The sequence below is a fragment of the Berghia stephanieae genome, chromosome 2 (assembly GCF_034508935.2).
Source record: "Berghia stephanieae isolate SIO BIC M18660-M18661 chromosome 2, UCSD_Bste_1.3, whole genome shotgun sequence".
NCBI classification, from domain to species: domain Eukaryota; kingdom Metazoa; phylum Mollusca; class Gastropoda; order Nudibranchia; family Aeolidiidae; genus Berghia; species Berghia stephanieae.
This window is the reverse complement of record NC_088361.1, coordinates 105,476,928-105,498,829: the sequence shown is the minus strand read 5'-3', so window position 1 is coordinate 105,498,829 and position 21,902 is coordinate 105,476,928. Positions and strand designations below refer to the sequence as shown.

General features: G+C 37.5%; 1 protein-coding gene across 2 annotated transcripts in view; it reads left to right on the top strand.

Moving 5' to 3' along the window:
* LOC144966149 (calcitonin gene-related peptide type 1 receptor-like) overlaps nt 1-21,902 on the top strand; it is a 230,998-nt gene that overhangs the window by 205,395 nt on the left and 3,701 nt on the right. For both annotated transcript variants that reach the window (XM_078902272.1, XM_078902271.1), the window contains one exon: nt 11,678-11,719. In XM_078902272.1, coding sequence (XP_078758398.1) covers nt 11,678-11,719 — 42 coding nt within the window. The remainder of the gene's footprint in view (nt 1-11,677; nt 11,720-21,902) is intronic.

Sequence of the window (21,902 nt, the reverse complement as noted above, 5' to 3'; positions counted from 1 at the left end):
ATGATGATGATGATGATGATGATGAGGAGGATGATGATGGCATCGTCGACGATGATGATGACATCATAATGCTCTCCATCTCTCCTCATGCATTAGACTGCAAGGGGCAATATTTCGAAAACGAACAAAAACATGTTATCCTCATCCCTCCCACAATATAACCAACCCCTAACTTCCTGTCTCATTCACTCTCTTTTTTATTGCGAACTACATTATGTTAGTATTAGCTTCAATAGATAGTATGCAGATGACGTCACTCAGGTCTTTGTTATTGTTTTTTGCCATCCGCGTTTATGAGTAATGCTCACTGAACTGTATTAACCCGACTATAAACGTACATGGATACACACTGTTTTGTGTGTTGATCGGTTATACTTCCGGATGGCGATGTTATGAGCTTCTCAGCCAAGCGCATTCTATCTATACGGACTGGAGACAATCTGCCCACCCTGCCTTTCAATTTAATTATTACCTCTACCTATAACCTGGTTTTAATTCAACTTTCTTCTTTCTCAAAATTGTTAATCTTGCATACTAATTAAATTGATACGAAAAGCAAAATGGTGGTTGTTTGTTATAAATTTAATTCGACGTGACTTTTGAACAAAAGTTATTTTTTTTTATTAGAGGAAATGCCATATAACATTACATTGTTTTGCAACATCTTTAGTCGATATTTAAGTAAATAAAACAAACAAACAAAACAAGAAAACAGTTTAAATAGATAAGTGTTGAGAAGTACTAAAGAAAATGACTAAATAAATAAACAATTAAAAGGATGAATAAATTGATAAAAATTAATACATAACTAGATAATAAATGGATAGATAAGTGAATGAATAAATTCAATGAAATTCTGGAACCTTCCCAAAATCATTTCCGTAATGGTACCAGCACAAGTTAAACAATAAATTAATATGAAATAGTTCGTTTAACAACAAATTAACATTCATGGGTATACAAGATGGGAAGACGGGATTGTCTTCGTATAGATAGGTCGAAGATGACGTCACTCAGGTCTTTGTTATTTTTTTTTGCCATCCGCGTTTATGAGTACTGCTCACTGAACTGTATCAACCTGACTATAAACGTTCATGGATACACACAGTTTTGTGTGTTGGTCCGTTATACTTCCGGATGGCAATGTTATGAGCTTCTTAGTCAAGCGCATACTATCTATAGTCGTAGCCATCGTTAACATAATATAGACAGTAAGCGCTTGGCTAAGAAGCTCATAACATTGCCATCCGGAAGTATAACGGACCAACACACAAAACTGTGTGTATCCATGAACATTGATAGTCTGGTTAATACAGATCAGTGAGCATTACTCATAAACGCGGATGGCAAAAACAATAACAAAGACCTGACGTCATCTTCGAACTATCTATAGCCTGACACTGACCGAAAAATGGCGTCGAAATGCCAGTCTTTGGCCACAAAAAGAAAACAAATCGTGAGTTGTATTCAATAGTTCAACCAATGGGACCACTTGTTTCCATGAGCACTACTAACGACAACTCACTATTCGGTGCAAAAAAAAAAAAACACACACCAAATAATGACGTCAAAATGCAGTCTTTTTGGGTTTCAGTGTCAGGCTATAACTTAACGATGGCTACGGTATAGATAGATCGAAGTTGACGTCACTCGGGCCATTGTTATTGTTTTTTGCCATCCGCGTCTATGAGTAATACTCACTAAACTGTATTAACCAGACTATTATGTTTAAAGTTACACAATGTTTTGTGTGTTGGTCCGTTATACTTCCGGATGGCAATGTTTTGAGCTTTTCAGCCAAGCGCATACTATCTATAACAGGAGCGTATGCTCCTCTTTACATTATGGGCTGCATGAGGATTCGCAATCTATCATATTATATACACAACATTAGTTCTAGATAGTTCTAGTTGGTTTGAACTAATTAATGATGTATTACGCATTGAATAATGAGATGTTGAATAGAAGCCATTTTGAATGTGTCACAATATCATGGCAGAACTATTTCCTTCATTTATTAGGCGGGCGGGGGGAGAGAGGGTAGTAAAAATTGAGCTGTTATATAGCGCAGTATTAACAAAACGTGCTCAAAGCTCTTTATAAAGGGTGCCTGATCAACAGCAACATGTAACATATAGAATGAGACATGACGCCTGTTAGACGATATTACAACGCTGTCAACGGCCAGATACTCATTTTACACCTGAGTACGGTGGGAGAATGTGAGTAAAGAGCCTTTTCCAAGGACTCAACTATGCGCCGAGCGAGGCTCGAACCCAGGACCTTCCGATCTGAAAGCGAGTGTCATACCTCTAGACCACATAGCCCTCATAATAGCCATTCAAAATGTAATCAAATAAGATAAAACAATGGCACTTTTAATCAATGATTATGAACCCTAAAGTATACTCAGAAAAGGCAATTCTATCGCTCTTCAGATGTGGCAAGAGTATCATAATATTCTGCTATTTCAATCAAAATTCTATTGACAAACGTCTAAAAAAGTCCACGCTGTGGTTTCATATTTCACATTGTTCATTGTCGTCATCAAAGGTGCTTGGGAAACACTGAAATTGATTCCACCGATCCCCCCCCCCCCCCCCCCCTCCCTTCCACTTCCGCCCCTCCCCAGTCACTGAATCGAATCTCACTTTTGATTAAAACCGGATATTGGGAGTGGCTGTAAGATTGTTTTCGTGGAGCGAAATTTAAGAGGAAAATTTAATTGTAGAGAAAGACGTTGATTAGGTTATCAATTTCATTTAATCTCTATATTGGGATAGGAATTTCTTCATAAATATAATCGGAAGGTCCTGGGTTCGAGCCTCGCTCGGCGCATAGTTGAGTCCTTGGAGAAGGCTCTTTACTCACATTCTCTCACCGTACTCAGGTGTGAAATGGGTACCTGGCCGTTAACAGCGTGTCTCTGTCTCAAAAATTTGTAATATCGACAGGCGTCATGTCTCGTCCTACATGTTATGTGTTGCTGTTGGCCAGGGACCCCTTGTAAAGCGCTTTGAGCACGTTTAGTGGATATTGCGCTATATAAAAGCTCAAGTTTAAAAAAAAAATATGTTGCTACAAACGAACGAGTGATGATGGAGAGGCTTCGGGTGGGAACAATACAGTCAATGGACGTTTCGGGTACAAACCCTCCGTCAGTACAACAATAAACAAATTAACGTGGAAAGCAAATAAAATAAAATGAAATAAAATACCTCAACGCTCTCTAATAATGATGTTGTTATATTTATATTGTAATATAGTGAAGGTGGATAAAAGTCTTCATGCGCGCTTAACCATTTAGCAGTCATCTCGAAATTCCCCAGGCTCAAAGATTCAGTTGTCTATTATACCGACAAATAAAATCAGAGAAAGACATAGTCATTCTATAGATAGTATGCTCACAACATTGCCATCCGGAAGTCTAACGGACCAACACACAAAACTCTGTGTAACCTTAAACGTTTATAGTCTGGTGAATACAGTTTAGCGAGAATTACTCATAAACGCTGATGGCAAAAAACAACAACAAAGACCTGAATGATGTCAACTTCGAACTAATTAGATAGTATGCGCTTGGCTAAGAAACTCACAACATTGCCATCCGGAAGTCTAACGGACCAACACACAAAACTCTGTGTAACCTTAAACGTTTATAGTCTGGTGAATACAGTTTAGTGAGAATTACTCATAAACGCGGATGGCAAAAAGCAATAACAAAGACCTGAGTGACGTCAACTGCATACTATCTATAACAAGACCTCGCAAACTCACAAGAACAGGAAAGCGAGTGGAAAATGGAGTTCCATCCCCCAAAACAATGTCAAGTCATCCGAATAAATAATAACCAATATAAGGAGGATATTATATGACGATGACAACACAATCCACAATGAAACATTGAAACAAAGGCTGAATACCTGGGCATGACAATCGACGACAAGTTAAAATGGAATCCACATATTGAAAAGGTAGGAAACAAAGCCAATAACACCCTAAGCTTTCGACGTATGAACAACGAATCATCATGCCCCACAAAAGTGAAAGAGAAGTGTTACAATGTATTTATAAGACCTGTTTTAAAATACATCCAGCAGCAGCAGCAGCATATGGGAACCAACTACATCAACCTGGATCAATAAGACAGAAACGATTCAAAGAAGGACCTGTCGATTTGTCTTTAATGACTACAACAGACATCTCATATTTCACGGCTATGTGGTCTAGTGGTATGACACTCGCTTTCGGATCGGAAGGTCCTGGGTCGAGCCTCGCGCTCGGCGCATAGTTGAGTCCTTGGAAAAGACTCTTTACTCACATTCTCTCACCATACTCAGGTGTAAAATGAGTACCTGGCCGTTAACAGCGTTGTCTTTGTACGAACAATTGTAATATCGCCTAACAGGCATCATGTCCCGACCTACATGTTAAATGTTGCTGTTGACCAGGGATTCCTTGTAAAGCGCTTTGAGCACATTTAGTGGATATTGCGCTATATAAAGCTCAATTTTAATTTTGTTTAACTCACAGTGTAAAAGACATGATGGAGCATTTAAACAGGACCCTACTTTTTAAAAAAATTTTAAATGAGCTTTTATAAAGAGCAATATCCACTAAATGTGCTCAAAGCGCTTTACAAGGGGTCCCTGGTCAACAGCAACATTTAACATGTAGGATGGGACATGCCGCCTGTTAGGCGATATTACAATTTTTTGGACAAAGACAACGCTGTTAACGGCCAAATACTCATTTTACACCTGAGTGCGGTGAGAGAATGTGAGTAAAGAGCCTTTTCCAAGGACTCAACTATGCGCCGAGCGAGGCTCGTACCCAGGACCTTCCGATCCGAAAGCGAGTGTCATACCACTAGACCACATAGCCGAACGGAGAAAGACGCAAAAGCGCAATAATATGTTGTTATTCAAGAGCCGACAGGGAAACACGACCATCCCTAGAAACACATTGAAAAACCACCGAAGACAAGAAAATGCTATAATATTTCAATGGGCAAAAACAGTCTTTTTTCCCCAGTTCTATTCGCGCATGGAACAGCGGTGTGTCTTTTTTACGAAACCCGCCGAAACCAGCCGAAACCCAGTCCTAGGTTCACTCCCCAATGGTGTACAGTTCCCTGACTCTCAGGTTCACTCCCCACTGCTACCTACTTCCCGTAACTTTGTCGGGTTTTGTCGGGTTTCGTCGCGTGTCGGCGGGCTTCGGCAGGATTCGGCGGGTTTCGGCGGGTTTCGTAAAAAAGACACAACCCGTGGAACAGCATCCTTGAAAATGTCAGAGCAACCATTAACACTACTATAGAATTATCTCGACCAGTTTAGAACCAATTAACTAGTAGATAGTTGACCAATCAAAACATGGCATTTGTGACACACCTTCACACGTGCTCGGACAAACATAGTTGGTTGTTTATAAACAATAACGTGAACTAATTCGACCTCCATCTGATCGTTGTTATTGTTTTTATATTGACAAATGGGCGACTAGTTATCACACGATTTTCTCGATCATATTATAAACGTTTAAGATTACACATAGTTTTCTGTGTTGATTCTACTGATCAAGAGGTAGAACAGTGGGTATTTTACTTAACACATACCATCTATAGTAAAACCTGTGTAGTTTGCTGTGTCTACCAATCACTGCCATTGTTTACATTATTGTCCGAGAGGCGTGGTTATCTAACGGTTAATTGATAGATAATACGTCAAAGTCACCCAGTTGTGTCAATCCTCATCACATGAAGCTGCAACTAATTTAGACTGGATTGGAATTCGTATTCAAAAAATTGGCCAGAAAACGCATTCTTTAAATCGGCCGATTTCTATGACCCTCATCTTGGCAAAGCTCTCAAATCTGGGACTTCGTTAAGCCCTAGGTTTGAGAGTTTTTTTGTTTTTTTTTTTTGCCAATATTGATATTTGAAGGTTAGGTTTTCTGGCAAAATCTATAAATAGAGTTGTTGTTTTTTTCCATAGAACGTTTGTTAACTGGTTAAAATCAATCAGCAACTAAAAAGATGAGGCAATTGAAAGACGAAAACGTGCCAAATAGCATTGTTTATTTCTTTTTAAAATGGCAGATCATAACGACATGTGTTAAAGATTTTAGATATCGCTTTTATTAACAATGTGAAAAAAGTGCAAGCATTGATTATAATGTAAATGACTGAAATATGAAAGGAAAGGCCACCTCCCCCCCCCCCCCCCTTCAATCCCTCTCTCTCTCTCTCTCTCTCTCTCTCTCTCTCTCTCTCTCTCTCTCTCTCTCTCTCTCTCTCTCTCATGATATTTGTTCATAATATATATATATATATATATATATATATATATATATATATATATATATATAGTATAGATATATAGATATCTAGATAGATAGATAGATTGATTGATAGATAGGTAGGTAAATAGATAGATAGATAGATAGATAGATAGATAGATAGATAGATAGATAGATAGATAGATAGATAGATAGATAGATAGATAGATAGATAGATAGATAGATTGATAGACAGATAGATAGATAGATAGATAGATTGATAGACAGATAGATAGATTGATAGACAGATAGATAGATAGATAGATAGATAGATAGATAGATATATAGATAGATAGATAGATAGATAGATAGATAGATAGATAGATAGATAGATAGATAGATAGATAGATAGATAGATAGATATCGAAGTAAACCGATGGTGTAGTATTAATGACTGAGGGATCAAAGATTTTGGAACGAAAATAGACGAGCGACTCCCAGTAGAGATATATTTTTGGGTCGGATTGACTCTTTATGGGTTTGCCCTATTATTGACGCTCTACAATGATTAAACGCCTCAATGTTTTTTTTTTTTTGTTTTTTTTTTTTTTTTTTTAATTCTTTAAAGGGTTTTACGGCGCTTGCAACACATTTAGGTTATATCAGCGCCAGTAAAAAGGAATAAAATTGGATAGTATAAAGTTTTAGAATTACAACTAAAGCACCCAAGAGAAAGTAAGACAAAGGGGAACTGGAAACAAATAGGGATCAGATGTAGATTCCAAGAGCATACCACCAAGTTTGAGATCACCTACAGTCTCATCCGGACACAAGCACAAAATCCAACAAATAGGAATACACTCAAATGCTTCCATTATAGATTCAAAATAACAAATATTATAATACATAACAGAGAGATGATTTACAAGGAAAAAAATATCATCTCCCAAAACAACTTTGCATTTGACTGTTTCCCTCCCAGCCAAGACTCCGGCCAGGGCCAGGACAAAACCAAGTAATCTCATTCCAAGACAAAGACAGAAAGCATGTTGGAAAACAGATATAAGGGTATAGAAGACACAGTATGTACCCCCTTGCCCAATATGGGAGGTGAGGATCCCCACCCAGTAAACCCCTCATTAAAATTCGACAAGAAAATTTGAAGAGCTTATTCTCAAAACTTGTTTAGTGCAACATAAACTATGTTTTTAAACAAACAAAAAAATAAATTTTATTTTTTCTATAGCGCGATATCCATTAAACGAGCTCAAAGTGCTTTACAAAGGGTTCCTGACTAACAGCAACACGTAACATGTAAAGCGAGACATGACGCCCGTTAGGCGATTTTACATTTATTTATTTATTTTTTTTTTGCGACAGGGGCAACGCTATTAACGACCAGGTACTCATTTTACTCGTGAGTATGGTGAGAGACTCAACTATGCATTGTTGATCAAACCCGACTTAATACCGATGAAAGCCGGTGGGTCATATATTATAACAAGACACCAAGGCTTGATGTGTATATTTGTGGAGACTGTAGTATGATAAGCCCATGTTTGTCATTATCAGGGACAGCGGTCTCAATGTTGTATCGACGTCATAGCACATCAATGGTACTGATAATAGGGGATTCCCGGACTATCCATGTCAGTATTAACCCTCCACAGTCTCAATGTTGTATCGACGTCATAGCACATCAATGGTACTGATAATAGGGGATTCCCGGACTATCCATGTCAGTATTAACCCTCCACAGTCTGAATGTTCTATCGACGTCATAGCATATCAATAGCACTGATAATGGGGGATTCCCGGACTATCCATGTCAGTATTAACCCTCCACAGTCTGAATGTTCTATCGACGTCATAGCATATCAATAGCACTGATAATGGGGGATTCCCGGACTATCCATGTCAGTATTAACCCTCCACAGTCTGAATGTTCTATCGACGTCATAGCACATCAATGGCACTGATAATGGGGGATTCCCGGACTATCCATGTCAGTATTAACCCTCCACAGTCAGGCAGGTTTAGAGATTGTACTATGGGCCATAAAATGTGACCCACCGTCTCATAGCGGTATTGTGTCGACGTGAACCATGTGCTGAAAATTGGAATTTGTAGCCAAAAACTATGAAATTTTGTCTTCATTTCACTTCATCGTGGAGAGAATAAATACCATTAATGTATTGCTTTTCAAAAGATACTCACTCATAACTTAGTATTTCATATCATTTCTGAAGATTTCAATTCTAAATCAACTCTTCAGGGTCGTTTTCCCCCTGACATAAGACCGTTTTGAGACGGTGGATCACATTTTAAATTCAAATTTCGATCAATTAAAATGTCCACGTACATGACAAGAAATCATAAACTAGACAATTCTTTGAAGTTTTCGGTTTATACGTTTTGACAAATTGGTGGTTATAACATCCGATCGGTAAAGAAAACCGTGTTTTCCAGCCAAAGTGTAAAATAGTCATTTTGTCAGTGTAGAGGTAATATAGGGCTAGATCTAATGTGTTCATAAGTCTTTTAAACTAAAACTTCAATCCTGGATACACATTGAATGTATATGATTCTAAGACAGAACTTTAGATAGAGCAGACATTTTTCATAGTTAATATTCTTACCACTAAATTCTATTGCTGCTACTATTACTACTGCTGCTACAATTACTACACCACTACCATTACTGCTACTACTCTTACTATTACAACAACAACAACAACAATAACTACTACTACTACTACACTACTACTACTACTACTACTACTGCTGCTGCTGCCGCTACTACTACTACTACTACTACTACTACTACTACTACTACTACTACTACTACTACTACTACTGCTGCTGCTGCTGCTGCTACTACTACTACTACTACTACTACTACTACTACTACTACTACTACTACTACTACTACTACTGCTACTACTACTACTAATACTACTACTACTACTACAACTACAACTACTACTACCACCATTACTACTACTACCACTACTACTATTACTACTACTACTACTACTACTACTACTACTACTGCTACTACTACTACTACTACTACTACTACTACTACTACTACTTCTACTACTACTACCACTACTACTACTACTACTACTACTACCATTACTACTACTACCACTACTACTATTACTACTACTACTACTACTACTACTACTACTACTACTACTACTACTACTACTACTACTGCTGCTGCTGCTGCTGCTGCTACTACTACTACTACTACTATACTACTACTACTACTACTACTACTACTACTACTACTACTACTGCTGCTGCTGCTGCTACTACTACTACTACTACTACTACTCCTACTACTACTACAACTACCACCATTACTGCTACTACCACTACTACTATTACTACTACTACTACTACTACTACTACTACTACTACTACTACTAGTACTTCTACCACTACAACTACTACTACTACTACTACTACTACTACTACTACTACTACTACTACTACTACTATTACTACTACTACTACTACTATTACTACTACTACTACTACTACTACTACTACTACTACTACTACTACTGAAATGTAAAGAAAAAATATTTATAGCTCGATCATTTTGAGAGACGTCCAGCCAGGTAAAGCAGACAACTTTTTCTCCTTTCTTATCTGCCTCAAATAAAACAGAGATCATCAACAAATCTGCTACAGATTGTCTGCATTGATCGGAAACGGTCAAAATAATTTCTCTGCATTGTATTATAAAATATAGAATGAATCAACATTTCTAACATAATTAAGCAAAAAGAATGATGCCTTCTTGGTGAAAACGGTTAGCACAGTATCTAGATAGGGAGATATATGATGGGAAAGAAATTCATTCAAGGCGTTAAAGCGATCAATACGCATGTTGGTTAAAGTAACGTCTTGTCACCCCCCCCCCCCCCCCCCCCCCCACCCCCCGCCCCAAACCTTACCCACATAAATGCCTCTCTCAATAAGTGCGTGAATGTCCTCAAATTGAATGACTTCTGACTTTTCTTAAAACTTTTATAGATATTAGTAACTTTCTAGTGACTCTAAACTGGTAAAAAGGATAACCTAGTAGATCTGTGCGATTCAAACGGAAACTATTTGTTTCCAATAAAAAGGATTTACTTAGTTTTCCGCCATTCAGCCCACTGGCTGGCGGATGGGCACGTGTATTTTTTAATCAAACTCAAACGTTTCCTTAACCAGTATGTTATACTACACGAATTCATATCCATCCGCGTAAAGAGTTGCTCACTTACATACCTATATTAAGCTGTTCAGTCAAACGAGATAATAATGGGCATGATCTATATTACATTTCCATGTGCTCGAGGTCATTGGTCACATTGCAAAGTGTGCTCAAAATGACCTACACAGTAAAAATTGTTCAGAGTTTAAGAAATATCCAACGTCACAATTTGTCATGTTGCTCAACATGACTCATGTGTATTCATGTGTATGTTTACAACTTTCACAAACAAAGCAGCGTGTTTTGATACATGCCCAATCGTTGTACAGCAACAAATCATGTGATCGATGACTTGGTTGTACGAAAACATGAATATAGATCGCTCCCATTCTTAAGGGGTTGGGTCTTTGTGTGGAAAAGAATAGGAATCTTGGACAGAGCCGATTTATCTCCGTGGTGATCTGCATGTACTACATGGAATGAGTTGTAACATGATCGTATTTTATGGGAGACACAGAAGAATCGATCAGCCGCCATATTAGTTTGGGTATTTTAGTGTCCTCCAGTTTAAACCTTCATCTCATATATATATATATATATAGTATGCACTTGGCTAAGAAGCTCATAACATTGCCATCCGGAACTATAACGGACCAAAACACAAAACTGTGTGTATCTATGAACGTTTATAGTCGGGTTAATACAGTTCAGTGAGCATTACTCATAAACGTGGATGGCAAAAAACAATAACAAAGACCTGAGGGACATCATCTCTCTCTCTCTCTCTCTCTCTCTCTCTATATATATATATATATATATATATATATATATATATATATATATATATATATTATATATACATATATATATATATATATATATATATATATATATATATATATATATATATATATATATATATATATATTATATATAATATATATATATATATATATATATATATATATATATATATATATATATATATATGTATGTATGTATGTATGTATGTATGAATGTATATATATATATATATATATATATATATATATATATATATATATATAATGCTAGCTCATCATTTTATCCTCATTTTATAACAATCACTATTATAATTTTAAAATAATAAATATCACATAAATATAAAATCTATAACATTTTATTTATGATGTCTTTTTTCAGGGAACATTCGTGGCCATTATATTCTGCTTCTGTAATGGAGAGGTAAGACAAAGCTATGTAAAATAGCTCTTGATTTAAACTGAGCTTTATATAGCGCAATATCCACTAAATGTGCTCAAAGCGCTTTACAAGGGGTCCTGGTCAACAGCAAGATTTAACATGTAGGACTGGACATATCGCCTGTTAGGCGATATTACAATTTTTTCGGACAAAGACAACGTTGTTAACAGCCAGGTACTCATTTTACACCTAAGTACTGTTAGAGAATGTGTGTAAAGAGCCTTTTCCAGGGACTCAACTATGCACCGAGCGCGAGGCTCGAACCCAGGAGCTTCCGATCCGAAAGCGAGTGTCATACCACTAGACCACATAGCCGCACATATTAGTTTGGTTCATTTCAGATGCCCCGATAGCTGTGTTACCAGAGCACTCGCTTTTCACGCAAAAGGTATCGATTTCAATCCCGAATAAAGTTCAGATTTTTTTTTCTGACTCCATCCAGCGTCCACCCAGCAGTGATTGGGTAGCTACGTTTGTTAGATCTGGAGGAAAGAACTTTGAGATAGACAAGCGTCCTATCCAAAGAGAAGCAAGCAATTGCTATTGTCCGTTTCATGCTACATAAACCGGGATAAACTCTATTAGATCCGTGGGGTCTAAAGCTCTGAAGAACTTTTAAAAAGTTCTTTTCAATAATTTCGAAATCCTTGACCTATTTATTTTCTTGTGTACGCGCATTCCATTTTAAATCTTTCGTGAACACAGTGTCATGTATTTAAAATGTGTGTCTTTGGTAATTTATTGTCTAGAAAACAAATTCCTTTTAATTCGAACCGGTTGATGATGATGATGATGATGATGATGATGATGATGATGATGATAATGATGATGATGATGATGATGATGATGATGATGATAATGATGATGATGATGATGATGATGATGATGATGATGATGATGATGATGATGATGATGATGATGGTGATATTTTAGCACTATTACACACAATTTGATGAAAAGTCTTTGCCATACGTATTAAAAAGAATATATCTATTGCTGTTTTGTAAAGATTGTTTTACTGCATAAAATTATGTCTATGTATGCACCTATTTCTCTTCAGTTTGAGTTTTTAAAATCAACTTGAGTAGGTATGGTAAACTCCAAATAATGGTCAGTAAGGAGAACGTTCAAACTGGATATGTCCATCTCTTTAGAAATGAATGGGCAACTGAGTCTATCAATGAATAGGAATGCCCACTTGTGACTTACCAATGGATTAAAAAATAAAAAATTGAGCTTTTATAAAGCGCAATATCCAATTAACGTGCTCAAAGCGCTTTACAAGGGGTCCCTGGTCAACAGCAACATTTAACATGTAGGACGAGACATGACGCCTGTTAGGCGATATTACAATGTTTCGGACAACGACAACGCTGTTAACGGCCAGGTACTCATTTTACACCTGAGTACGGTGAGAGAATGTGACTAAAGAGTCTTTTCCAAGGATTCAACTATGCGTCGAGCGAGGCTCGAACCCAGGACCTTCCGATCCGAAAGCGAGTGTCATACCACTAGACCACATAGCCGCATGGATAGCAAAGTTCTTTTCTCTCTTTTTTTTTAAAAAAAAAGAGAAGTCTGGCTTCATGTTATTCGTGATGTATGAAAATATTGTATTTGCTTCTACCATTGTTGTAATCAACGTTTCGAATGGTCACGATCTATATTACATTTCCATGTGCTCGAGGTCATTGGTCACATTGCAAAGTGTGCTCAAAAATGACCCACATAGTGAAACGTGTTCACAGTTTGAGAAATATCCAACGTTACAATTTGTTATTTTGCTCAGCATGACTCATGGGTATGTTTACAACTTTCATAAACAAAGCAGTGTGTTTAGATATATTGAGATATGTCCAATCGTTGTACAGCAACAAATCATGTGATCGATGACTAAGTTGGACGAAAACATGCATATAGATAGTATGCGCTTGGCTAAGAAGCTCATAACATTGCCATCCGGAAGTATAACGGACCAACGCACAAACTCTGTGTATCCGTGAACTTTTATAGTCTGGTTAACATAGTTTAGTGAGAACAACTCACAAACGCGGATGGCAAAAACAATAACAAAGGCCTGAGTGACGTCATCTGCATACTATCTATAGATAGTATGCGCTTGACTAAGAAGCTCATAACATTGCCATCCGGAAGTATAACGGACCAACACACAAAACTGTGTGTATCCATGAACGTTTATAGTCAGGTTAATACAGTTCAGTGAGCATTACTCATAAACGCGGATGGCAAAAAACAATAACAAAGGCCTGAGTGACGTCATCTTCGAACTATCTATAGATCGCTCCCATTGATGGTTCGCCGGCTACTAAACATTAACCAATCAGAATATGTCCTACCATTTAACCCATTTCCGTCCACCTGATTATTTATTTCCTGTATGAAAAGGCCTCAGATGCCCTTAGTGCATGTCAAACCGTGGCCTTCGTAAAGTTATGGCCTGATACTGACCAAAAAATGACGTCAAAATGCCAGTCTTTTGCCACAAAAGAAAACAAATCGTGAGTTGTATTCAATAGTTGTATTCGATGAATTAACTTGTTTCCTTGAGCTCTACTAACGACAACTCACTAGACGCTACACAAACCTAAAACATGACTTCAAACTGCCAGTCCTAGAGGGTTCTGTCAGGCTATATGTTAACGATGGCTACGCTCAGATGCCTTAGTACATGTCAAACACACCAATCGGTCAGACCGCAGCCATCGTAGTCTGACACTGAGCCACGCACTAAGACCGTGGCCTTCGTAAAGTTATGGCCTGATACTGACCAAAAAATGACGTCAAAATGCCGGTCTTTTGCCACAAAAGAAAACAAATCGTGAATTGAATTCAATAGTTCAACCAATGAAATAACTTGTTTCCTTGAGCTCTACTAACGACAACTCATTTGGCGGTGCAAAAAAAAACAAATAATGACGTCAAACTGCCAGTCCTTTTGGATTTCAGTGTCAGGCTATAACATAACGATGGCTACGCTGAGACACACAAGGACTTATAGTTTGACGTCATTTAATAGGTTTGTGCACCGTCGAGTGAGTTGTCGTTAGTAGAGCTCGTGGAAACAAGTGATTCCATCGGTTGAACTATTGAATACAACTCACGGTTTGTTTTCTTTTTGAGCCAAAGACTTTTGACGTCATTTTTTGGTCAGTGTCAGGCTATAAGTTAACGATGTCTAACGTCAGACCCAGTTAGTAAAATGATTCATAATATCTCATAATATTTTGACACTCATATAAAGGAATTGCATCGCAAAACTTGACGACAGGATGCATTTTAAAAAATCTTCTTTGTTAAAATTGTGAGTGATGCTCAGGATCTGTGGGATGTTTACTCCGGGTGATAGGCAAGGACTTAGGCTGATGGGCCATAGAACCACACGCTACATGCTACACGTTTTAAACGTGTGTAGAAAAGTGAAACCTCGTTGTCTCTCTTATGCTGGGCCATACAACTCACTACACGCTACACGGGACTCACTACATGCTACACGCGTGTAGAAAGAAATGGATATGCTCACTTTTTTTGCTACACGTGTAGTTCTAGATCTGGCAAACATGGACGACTTCAAGGGAAAATTGATTGAAATGGTGAGCATAAAAGAATCTCAATCTAATAAGCTTCTCAAAGCTTTTTTTTCGTCAAGCAAGCCATAGGAAAATAAATATATATTTCATATGAGGCCTGTTAGGCTCCTTTATTTTAACATTTTAACAGCATCCATCCCAGCCAAGTACTCATTCACAACTTTTAAAAAAGGTTGCGCTTTTATATAGCGCAATATCCACTACACATATTCAAAGCGCTTTGCAAGGGGGTCCCTGACTAACAGCAACACTTAACATGTAGGACGAAACATGACGCCTGTTGGGCAATATTACTATTTTTTTTCGACAGAGACAACGCTGTTAACGGCCAGGTACTCATTTTACACCTGAGTACGATGGGAGAATGTGAGTAAAGAGCCTTCTCCAAGGACTCAACTATGCGCCGAGCGATAGTCGAACCCAGGACCTTCCGATCTGAAATCGAGTGTCTTATCACTAGACCACATAGCCGTTTAGTTTGAGATAAAACTTTTTGACAATCAGCAGGCTGTATAAAGCCGATAAAGATTAATAAAGAGGGAGGTGAGTGTATTAGTTGATAAAGGACCGGTGACGGAATGTACGCTGGAACTCTCCTCGTGATTCTCTGAGAAGGAAATGTTCTCGGCACCATATTATGCTTTGTCTCTTTCCTTTCCTTCTCCCTCGTAACAAAAGCAAAATCAGAACATCTTCTTCGTCGGAAGAATTCATCTTCGGAGGAAATAAAACAAAATCCCTCTGTCTCTGACAAAATATGAAACATGGAGCATGATAGTGTGAAGTCTTATGGCCCAGTGTATGAATCATGTAGCATGTAGCGTGTAGTTCTATGGCCCGTCAGCCTTAGGGTGTCTTTGGGGATTTCTGTTCACGATCAGAGGTTGATTTCAGAGTCAAAATAATATACCTTATTTTAAATTTTTGAGTGAAAAATAAAACAATTTAAATGTTTATTCAACTATAGTTTTAATAAAATTTACGATAACTGGAGTAATTTTCAAAAGTGTATACACTGTATATTGATTGAAGACTTGAAGGCCCATACTATAACATACTGGTTTAAAAGGCATCCATGGCATGATAAAGCGGTCAAGGTGACAGCATGTACTTTTTAGAATGGAGAAAGGGGGATTGAATAAATCATTCTAAAACATGTAAGTCACTTCTTTCGGTGATAAGAGTAGAACCCTTCCTTCTCTCTAGCACAGCACCAGAATCGGTCATAAAATTCAAATAAAAGTCGGGATAGGCACGGTACATACTTAATAGATAAAGTGAATGAGAGACTATATACATGGTACCTAGGCAAGATGCGAGATAGCTACATGTGTGCGAGCTTTCATTGTAAACAACTTTGCTGAATAGCTATTCTCTTTTTCTCTCTCTCTCTCTCTCTCTCTCTCTCTCTCTCTCTCTCTCTCTCCCCCCCCCTTTCTCTCTCTCTCTCTCTCTCTCTCTCTCTCACACACACACACACACATACACACACTAACTCCTTACATATTATATATATATATAATGTATATCCCCTTCTCCCTCATCCTCTCTTTCTCCCCCTTTCTTCAACTTTCTCGCTAACACCCTTACACATTATCTCTTATTCCTTTTTTTCTCTTTCTAGTACGAATAAAATAATAACGTGAAGGTGAATGTAAGCTTCAATTTAATTTCAAAAACAGATCAAATGAACGTTTCGGGTTTCCCCTTTATCAACAAAACAGGATGATTGAAACACCACAGATGAATGAGATGATGTCACATTGACTGAATGATGAAACACCAAAAGAAAATAATACATTCTTTTTTTCAATTCAATGCACTGCTCGCTGATGTTTTAGGATGGTCATTATTTCTTCTATTTTTCTACCTACTTTGTCTGGCATTGTTTTATAAACAATTTTTCAAAAGATCATTACAACAGGCAGGAAAAGTTATGAATTGTATAATCATCAAAAGATATGGACAAAATGCCTTTATTGGATTAACTCTCTCCTTACAAGCCATTTTCCCCAAAACTTCACACCCAACTAACACATTAATACATTTTTATCATTCAAAACAATAGCAGTAAAGTTCTTCAGATGCATATTCTTTCTTTGGCAAAACATACTGTTTATTTTCTTTAAATTTTATGATGTATAAGAGAAATTTGAATTAGAAAAATTTTGGTTGTATCGTAACGAATGTGACGATTTTCCTATAGTTGGTATGGAGACGGTTAAGGCATTTATCTTGAAGAATTTTCTCACATTTATACAACACCAATCATGACGATCAAATAAAATAAATGTGGTGTCTGGATCAAATTAGTATCTATATGATTAATTATAATAAATAAAACAGTATTGCCGGGACAAATCGTGATGTAAAAGCGCAAGGAATGAAAACGTGCTTGAGAAACCATAATAAGTGGATGGATGGTTGGGCGGATGAGGGATGAGGAGTTTTGAAGAGGGCTGATGACAGTAATGATTGGGTGGAAACGTGATAGCACACATCTGTCTGTAAGGCAACAGATCTTGACATTTAAATGTGCGTCATGCATACGGAATTTATTCCTCCATGATTATAGATTTGTTATAAATGGTTTTAACAACCGGAATTGATGAGTATTTGACATCATCGCATACTATCTGTGATCCATAAGGTCGTTGACTTCCTTTGAAAGGCAGGTTACGGTTGTATGAAGAGTACTCTTTGATATTATGGATAAAGTGCCTAATATTGCCGTACTCTTGAAAAACACATCATCAAAATTTTAGCCAGAAAACTCATCCTTCAAATATCTATCTATTAAAATGCCCCATATCTTACAACCCATTTCCTTGACGTTACAGGGTTGAAAGTTTCTGACAAGATTTGAGTCATTTTAATCAGTCGGTATTTGAAGGTCTGAAAACCTGTGTATAAAAATAAATAAATAAAATTAAAATTCCCTTTATTCATCCCACAGTGAAATTTGTCTCTAGGGTCTACTCCAAGGGAAGATTTATTGGAATAACCCAGGGTCAGCCGTAGTGCAGCGCCGTAAATTGAGCTAGGGTGAAGTGACCTGCTCAAGGCCACACAGTGCAGCGGGTGATCGACCTCGGTACCTTTCGTGTAGGAAGCAAAGACCGTACAACTTAGCCACGCTGCCCCATGTATGAAACATACGTTGTCACTTTGGTATTTGAGGAAAAAAGTTTTCTGGCTAAAATTTTCAAAATATTTTTCTGTCAAAGTAGGACATAATAGTGGCTGATGTTTTATAGCATACTAAAAAAACCCAAAAAACTTGAGCTTTTATATAGCGCAATATCCACTAAACGTGCTCAAAGCGCTTTACAAGGGGTCCCTGGCCAACAGCAACATATAACATGTAGGACGAGACATGACGTCTGTCAGGCGATATCACAAATTTTTGGGACAGAGACAACGCTGTTAACGGCCAGGTACTCATTTTACACCTGAGTACGGTGAGAGAATGTGAGTAAAGAGCCTTCTCCAAGGACTCAACTATGCGCTGAGCGCGAGGCTCGAACCCAGGACTTTCCGATCCGAAAGCGAGTGTCATACCACTAGACCACATAGCCGCACAATTTTCAAAATATCTTTTGTCAAAGTACGACATAATAGTGACGGATGTTTCATAGCATACTAAATTCATTGCAATGTTTTAGTTAATACCTTTAGTATGTAGGATCTTCCTACGGTTTGAGGATGTAATAATAAAATAATAAAATTTGTTTTATTGATTAGAAGATCAAGCAAGGTCCTACAGTACAACAATTAATTAACTGGGCTTTCGGTTGATTTGTACAGACAGTCAGGGACAGTAAATCATCATATTTTATGGGATCAGCTGTAAATTTCCACGACTGAGTGGAGTCTCCTTCTTAACTCACTCAATGCTAGAGAGTTTTGCTACTTTTAAAAATGGGAAAAAATGTATTAAAAATGAGCATGAACATAGATAGTTTTATTCAACTTTTATTTAAGTTTTATTTAACATGCAAAAACTAAAAACATTACCTTTGATACTACGCCTCTTAACCTGGGTAGATGTCGGTGTTAGGGTTGAGTGAGTTAACAGTATTATGTATAAGTCGTATTGGCACCTTTAACTGCATAGTTTGAGCTGCTAGGAATGTATTTAGTATAGCATTAAGAAATTAAGGAGCAGGCACCGGTGTAAGATAACGAACTGAACACGTGTGGATGAAAGGTGCCAGACAAAGCAAGAAAGAAAAATAAAATACAAAATTGACATCCCAAAAAATCAGTCGACCTCGAATGATTTTTTTGGGATGCTTTTTTTCATCTTGTATTTTTGTCCAAATGAATGACGTCCATCTAAATCTGTCCACTGATGGTACACGTTTAGATAAAATACTCACATGTTCTACCCGTAAGGTTAATCGTACCAATACCCAATAAATGTTTTTTAACCTTGAGCGTGAATAGTCTGAGAGAATTTAGTGACAATTTATCACTAAAAACGGTCTAAAATCAGTGAAAGAGAGAGAGAGAGAGAGAGAGAGAGAGAGAGAGAGAGAGAGAGAGAGAGACTGATAACGCCAACTGCATTTATTTTGTGCAAAATATGAAATTTGCAATACATATAGATAGACCCTCATGGCTACACGAAGTAACGTGGGTTTTATTAACGTTTTTTTTGCAATGGAAGAGGAGACATAAGGCATAATTAATTGCTTCGGATGGGTGCTCGGATCCAGAAAAACGAGAGATGAAAGAATACACGTAAGCGTCTGTGGCAACCAAAGAATGGCAGGTTAATTCTTCCAGACAGCATGTTTTTTTGGCATAGATTAAAAAAGAAAATCATTACTGTTACCAATGAAATATATTCATACTTTGTTATAGCATGAAAACTAGGAATCTTTCCTCTCGTAGAGATTAATATAGCTGATACATTGGATTAATGTGTGTATAAAGATTGTGTGTGTACTTGAATATCTATATATATATATATGCATGTATGTATGTATGTATGTATGTATGTATGTATGTATGTATGTATGTATGTATGTATGTATGTATGTATGTATGTATACATATAAATATATATATATATATATATATATATATATATATATTACATGTGTATATATATATAATATATATATATATATGTATAGAGAGAGAGAGAGAGAGAGAGAGAGAGAGAGAGATAGATAGACACACACACACACACACACAGAGAGAGAGAGAGAGAGAGAGAGAGAGAGAGAGAGAGAGAGAGAGAGAGAGATGTCTTTAGCTCATTGTCACCAAGTGGTGCCAGATCTGTGCACAGCCCTCTTTGACTACCCAAAATCCTGCCAGAACACAAGGTGATCAATGTAATGTTCAATTTTACAACCAATGGGATCACTTGTCACCTTGAGAAACACTAAATACAACATACTTGTCACCTTTTGTATGGTCATTTTTTGTATTGAGGCGTAATTATTAGGAAAGTGGCAAGTTGTAAGTTAACGAAAGCAAACGTCTGTGACAGACATAATAATATTATACGCGACCGAGCCTGTCTATTCCTAGTCTTCATTAATATAACTTATCTACTAACACGTCCCTAAAAAGTAAAAAGTGTGTGATAAGGCGATGATCAGCAAATGAATGTGAAAAATAAGTTGTGCGGCTATGTGGTCTAGTGGTATGACACTCGCTTTCGGATCGGAAGGTCCAGGGTTCGAGCCTTGCGCTCGGCGCATAGTTGAGTCCTTGGAAAAGGCTCTTTACTCACATTCTCTCACCGTATTCAGGTGTAAAATGAGTACCTGGCGGTTAACAGCGTTGTCTTTGTTCGAAAAATTGTAATATCGCCTAGCAGGCGTCATGTCCCATCCTACATGTTAAATGTTGCTGTTGACCAGGGATCCCTTGTAAAGCGCTTTGAGCACATTTAGTGGATAAATGCGACCAGTTGTGTCAAACAACAACCTAACCTCGAAGACCAGAATGAAAGTAGTAGAAACATATGTCATAAGTACCCTTTTATACTGTTGTGAAACGTGGACGCTTGACAAAGAATGTACGAGGAGGTTTAGAGGCATTTGAGATGTGGTCGTTATAGAAGAATGTTGAGGTATCATGGACAGACAGGTTTTCGAACGAGGAAGTGTTGGAGAAGGTGAGAAAGGGAAGAATACTGATCGATAACATCAGAAAGAGGCAGTTACGGTTTCTGGGACATGTGTGGAGAAGAGACGGTATAGAAAAGTTGGTAACATACTGGGGTGATCGAAGGAAAGAGAGCTAGAGGAAGACAAAGAATGACTTATCTAAATAACCTAAGAATGGCCAAATGTGACTTTAAAAGTAACACAGATTTCATGCGCACCGCAGAGGATCGTGATTCGTGGAGACAGTTGACCGGCAACGTGCTCAAGAGCGCAAGCCACGATGGATGATGATGAGTGGATATTGCGCTATATAAAGCTCAATTTAAATCTCAATTTAATTAGTAGTGCTCTAGGAGACAAATGATCCCATTGGTTGTATGTTTATTACAACACTCTATTTTGACTTTCTTTCGAACGTAGGATTTC